Below are 5510 nucleotides of genomic sequence, written 5' to 3'. Positions count from 1 at the left end.
GATATGGTTGATCTATAAGTACCAGATATTTAGTACTGATTTCTGGGCAAAGTTGACAAAGGTAAAAACCTAGAGGTGTCCCTTTGGTCAAACTGGCATCACCATGGCTTGATAGTGCTTCTCCTGTTCTTCTGATAGACATCATCACATAGTTTTGTTTGATATGATTTCACTGGAAAACATTGGAAAATATTTCTTAAGCTGCATAGCAATTGGGCAGAACTAATATAGTAATGGGAAGAAAATGCGGGCAAATAAATGTAAGAAGTCAAGTAATCAGAAAATGTGAATTTTCCAATTAGCTTTATTTTGGGGGACCTCAGTTGAGATAATCCAGAATTTCCAGGCTTGAAATAATTTGAAGGCAGAGAACTGGGAACTTTCTACACATTGTGTATCTTTAAGAAAGAATAAGATTGGAGACTGATGGACCTTTTTTTATTCAGTGAGGTTACTGACATTGGTCCAATATAACCACAAGATTAAAAAAAATTCTCAGAGAAATCAGGACAATTTTGTCTTCAGAATTTATGCATAAATAAATCTTCAATCAAATGCTATCGTTGACTAATATTTAAAGTAAAAAACATTATCTAATTTTAACAAAGACAATTCTGACCAAATAAGATAATTTGCATCAGTAAGAAAGTTTATTGAATTCATCAATAAATGACAAGAGAAAAAAGTTTTTTCCATTAAAGAACACTTTCTGGTAAAGTGAAAAGAAGAAATACAGAAACCACAAAACAACTTTCAGACACCTTATTTTCAAAGAGGGAACCTATTTCCATTAAGATTGAAGTGTTTTCTTGGTTTGCATGCATCTGTACAAAATGGCCTGTGAGAAGGGAGGCTCTTTTCTCTCGATAGGGCTTAATAGTGATGCTTGGTTTCTGATTCAACCATAGATGAAAGGACTCTACCATCTGGTGCCATTTCTTCAATAATTGTCTTGATCACTCTGGTTTTATTAGTATCTGTATGTGAATCACGAAAAAAAAAAAAGAATTTAGACTAAACAATTTGTGGAGGTCCCCATTAATTAGCAAGCAAAACTTCTAAAAGAAAAACATTAATTAAAAAGAATGTACGTTTTTAAGTTCCTTTAAAGAAAACCCAAACAATATTTAAGCTATAGCATTTAATCCCTGCCAGTTTTTCCTTCAAGATTGTGCCAAAGTTATAATTTATTTAAAAATGCAAGTGGGAACCCTGCCTAAGGTTTTAAGTTTTTAGAAAGTTAAAAACTGATTCTTATTACCCCAGCTAGTTTCTGCTGACCTTGGTCCCTTAGATGAGGATTCTCCAGTGGACCCGGAAGAGGTCTTCTGGCCTCCGCCACCGCTTCCGCCGCCGTAGCTGCCGCCGCCGCCGCCGCCGCCGGAACTTCCGCCGCCGTAGCTGCCGCCACCGCCACCGCCGGAACTTCCGCCGCCGTAGCTGCCGCCGCCGCCGCCGGAACTTCCGCCGCCGTAGCTGCCGCCGCCGCCGCCGCCGGAACTTCCGCCACCGTAGCTGCCGCCGCCGCCGCCGCCGGAACTGCCCCCGTAGCCGCCGCCGGAACTTCCGCCGCCGTAGCCGCCGCTTCCGCCGCCGCGACCGCCGCGGCTATAGCCACCGCCTCCTCCGGAACTAGAGGGAGTAAACGTCACATTCAGTAAACCCTAACATTGGAAGATGGTGTGTCGCTTTCCAGCTTGTTACTTTAAATAAAACATGTTTTGAAGAAGAGAGAAAAAAAAACTAAAAATCCTCCTAAGTCTGTATTTTAAAGTCCAGTCTTCAAAAATTTTATATGCACACAACCCTGAGTCAAATTCGTAAAAAATTGAGGCTGGTTGCATAAAGCTTTTTTTGTGTGGTCAGCCTCATTCCTTCTCTCCCCTATCTCTGGTACTTTGGGTTTTTGGGAAAGCCTTGTGAGTTGGAATCCTGAATAAAAGCAATTGGTATAATTTTTTAAAATTGCGTAATTTACCTTCCCTCTCCTTCTAGCAGGCTGCGGTAGGTTTGAATTTCATTCTCCAGTCGGATCTTAATATCCAGGAGTTGTTGGTACTCAGCATTCTGGCATTCAGTTTCAGCTCGAATTTGTTGCAGCTGTTCCTCCAGAGAGGAGATCTGGACCTGAATCTGGGAGAGCTGCACACAGTAGCGACCTTCTGTTTCTGCCAAGGAGGATTCCAGGGATTGTTTCTGGAAAGAAGAGAGAATATCTTATGGCTTAAGGTCCCCCTAGTCCAGCTAAGTACTGTGAAACTTCTTTGAAAATTTAAGACATCTTATGGAAGCATAAAGAAAACGAATGGAATTGGCATTTTACATTTAATGGCAACTTTTCAGCACTTTTAGATCAATGCTGATAATGCTTTTCTCACATTAACAAGAGCTCCAATTTTTCCCAACTCTGCATTTTATGTTGTGTTGAGTATTTTTTACGTGAGCATGAAACTTGGTGTGAGAGAGTTAACATACCAGGGCTAGTTGGGACTGTAGTTCGATCTCCAGGCCTTGAACCGTGCGTCTCAATTCGGTAATCTCAGTTTTCTGGCTGGACATTTGTTCAATGTTACTATCTATTTCTGTAGTCAGTTCCTTGCTCTAGAATATTAAAAAGAAAAAAAAAAAAAAGGAAAAGGTGAGAAAAATCCAAAGTGATAACCAAACCTCCATCAGCTTCACCATGAAGAAAGGTAGATTACCTTTTCATTGAACCAGGCTTCAGCGTCTTTTCGGTTTTGTTCAGCGAGTTGTTCATACTGGCTTCTCATGTTATTCAGAAGTTGAGTCAGATCAACCCCTGGGGCAGCATTCATTTCCACATTCACATCACCAGTGGACACATTCTGAAGGTCTTTCATTTCCTTTTTTGAGGAACAGAAACATTTAATGATTGCACTGTGACCAAAATGAGCAACCTTTTGGCTGGGTAAAGTACATGGAACTTGTTGCCTCACCTCTTCATGATTCTTCCTCAGGTAGGCCAGCTCTTCAGTCAGGCCCTCGATCTGCATCTCCAAGTCAGCCTTGGTCAGGGTCAGCTCGTCCAGCACCCGGCGCAGGCCGTTGATGTCTGCATCCACGCTCTGGCGGAGGGCTACCTCATTCTCATACCTGAAAGGAGCATGGTACAGTTACTGGCTGTAACAGATAAGAGAAATGTACCTGGGCAGAGACTACTTAAAAAGCACATTTAGAGTTGACTTCATATCATGGCAATGTTTATCATATACTAATTCACATAGGGGTATTAGTGGTTTGATACAAAGAAGCTTAGCAATTACTTTAAAGTACACTTTCTTCTTTTAATGTTGCCCATAAAGGTAATATTGAAAGGGAAAATTTTTCTGATGGCTCCCAATACTGTTTAACGTTAAATGAATTCAAGACAATGTAAATACTATTGTGGACATCCAAAGTCATTGTTAAAAACAACTCATGTATTTATTGTGACAGTGTTGTACCCCATTCACTTAGCTTACTTCAGCCTGAAGTCATCAGCTGCCAGCCTGGCATTGTCGATCTGAAGCAGGACATTGGCATTATCAGTTGTTAGATTAAGGATCTGTGGGAAGAGGTAAAGAAATTAGATACAGATATATCGTTTATAGTGGCATAGATGAACTGCATTGTTATGTTCTCTTACAAAATTTTGGAGGAATTTTTTTTTATTTTAAATGTGAAATATTGTAGACTCACCCTTAAATGTGAGTCATTTGTTCTCTTGATGATTCTGTTCTATTTCTATATCATTCCTATCTGAAAACTCACTGGAATCATATATCAGTGACCCTGCATGTATATCCCCTTCTTATACTGTGTGATTTACATGTATTTCAGCCATCTTTTGACTGACTCATATGTATATTTGGTTTAATTTGTTATAACTATGTATTCTGAATGAATACACTCCAAGCCGGTATACGGTAGATACAATTCACAAATCCCTAGAGGCAAGCACAATCTCATTTTCATACTGGATAGTTCATGGTTCTTGCACTGTTGGTAGCTAGTATTTTTTTATTATCAGAGTATTTTGTTCTGACTCAACAGTTCTTTCAGTTTTTATATTTGTAAATGATCTAGTGCAGTGATTTTCAACCAGTGTTCCACTGGTGTGCCACAAGAATTTTTAAAACATGCAATACCTGATTATTTAGTCAGGGGCACTGACTTCATTTCCCTTAGATTGTCAAATAAAGAAATTACAACAGCCAACACAATAGCTGTCCAATGTGAATGAATCAAAATTAAACCTATTTCTTGTTAGGTCAGCAAAAGTAATTTTTTTTTGGAGTGCTGCAGAGTTTTAGTAATGAGTTTTTGTATTCCATGAGATGAAATTTACTGATCTAGTGTATTTTAACTATGGACTCATTATACATTCATTAAAACCAAAGAGATTCTCAGTAATCCACCATCCTATAAAACACACACACAACATACATGTTGGATTAAGGTAGAAATGACTGTACCCTAACAAAGTAACATAGGCAAACACAGTGAACAGTTACATCATAGTTAATTTAAGATTGACTTATCTGAATTAGATGGATGAAAAATAGGCTCAAAGTTGGATTTTAAAATGCCTCTTACCTGATTTTTAAGATCTTCGATGGTTTGGTAGTATTTACTGTAGTCACGAGGCTCTCTCTGGCTTGAGTTGCCATGCTTTTCATACCACTCTTTGATTTTGCTTTCCAGCTCATAGTTTGATTCTTCAAGATCCCGAACTTTATCCAAGTAGGAAGCCAGGCGGTCATTCAGATTTTGCATGGTTACTTTTTCATTTCCAGAGAGAAGGCCTCCATCTCCACCAAAGCCTCCTCCAAAACCTCCTCCAAAGCTGCCTCCACCAAAGCCCCCACCAAAGCTGCCCCCTCCAAAGCTACCCCCTCCGTAGCCACCACCAAAGCCACTGCTTCCACCAAAGCCACCTCCACCAAAGCCACCTCCACCAAAGCCACCTCCACCAAAACCGCCTCCTAGTCCTCCTCCATAGCCACCTGATGAGCCCACTAAGCAGCCTCCACCAGAGCTCCCACGGCTAAAAGAGCCACCGCTGAAACCCCCCCCTGAGCTAAATCCTCCTCCAAGGGAGCCTCTGCTGCTCGAAATTCTGAGGGATCCCCCTCCTCCTCCTCCTCCTCCTCCTCCCCCACCACTGCGGGAGGAAGAGTACTGCTTGCTTGAGCTGTATCGAACAGACATGGTGATGCTGATTAGCCCAGGGAGTGCCTGCTGCTACCAAGGACAGTGACAACTCTTTATATACTGAGAAGGTGTGTCCCACACACGGTTGAGTTTGCTTACTTGCATGGTTTTCTTTTTGCCAACTTAGCATCTTTGGTTCATGATTGCATACATTATCTTCAGTAGTAACCAATCCCAATAGGTATGGTTTAAAATTTGCCTTCAGAACAAATGAGAGATTTGCTGTGTTGAAATTGAAAATGGGTGTAGTTCGGATAAACATATGCCTTTGAAGAACATTGAGCAACTGTTAAAAT

The 5510-nt window shown here is 40.7% G+C and overlaps 1 protein-coding gene across 2 annotated transcripts; it reads right to left on the bottom strand.

The window, feature by feature from the left end:
• Positions 1–628: 628 nt before the first annotated feature.
• Positions 629–5257, bottom strand: KRT10 (keratin 10). Of its 2 annotated transcripts, none has more exons than XM_066263667.1 (8): positions 4597–5257; positions 3483–3565; positions 2958–3114; positions 2703–2864; positions 2476–2601; positions 1979–2196; positions 1262–1632; positions 629–977 (listed from the first exon to the last, which is right to left on the bottom strand). In XM_066263667.1, the coding sequence occupies exons 1-8, from the start codon at positions 5209–5211 to the stop codon at positions 874–876; spliced, it is 1836 nt and encodes a 611-aa protein (XP_066119764.1). In that variant the 5' UTR covers positions 5212–5257; the 3' UTR covers positions 629–873. The 2 variants fall into 2 exon arrangements, with proteins under 2 accessions (XP_066119764.1, XP_066119765.1); XM_066263668.1 differs by having other exon boundaries at positions 1282–1632; positions 4597–5240.
• Positions 5258–5510: the final 253 nt, after the last annotated feature.

Source organism: Saccopteryx bilineata, chromosome 2, assembly GCF_036850765.1.
Source record: "Saccopteryx bilineata isolate mSacBil1 chromosome 2, mSacBil1_pri_phased_curated, whole genome shotgun sequence".
In the NCBI taxonomy this organism is placed as follows: domain Eukaryota; kingdom Metazoa; phylum Chordata; class Mammalia; order Chiroptera; family Emballonuridae; genus Saccopteryx; species Saccopteryx bilineata.
This window is presented reverse-complemented; position numbering and strand designations above follow the sequence as displayed.

Coding starts and splice junctions, on each gene's coding strand:
- KRT10 (XM_066263667.1), bottom strand. CDS start 5,211: ATGTCTGTTCGATACAGCTCAAGCAAGCAGTACTCTTCCTCCCGCAGT. Junction 1,633..1,978: donor CTGCTAGAAGGAGAGGGAAG/GTAAATTACGCA, acceptor TACTCCCTCTAG/TTCCGGAGGAGGCGGTGGCT. Junction 978..1,261: donor GTCAGCAGAAACTAGCTGGG/GTAATAAGAATC, acceptor ATTCACATACAG/ATACTAATAAAACCAGAGTG.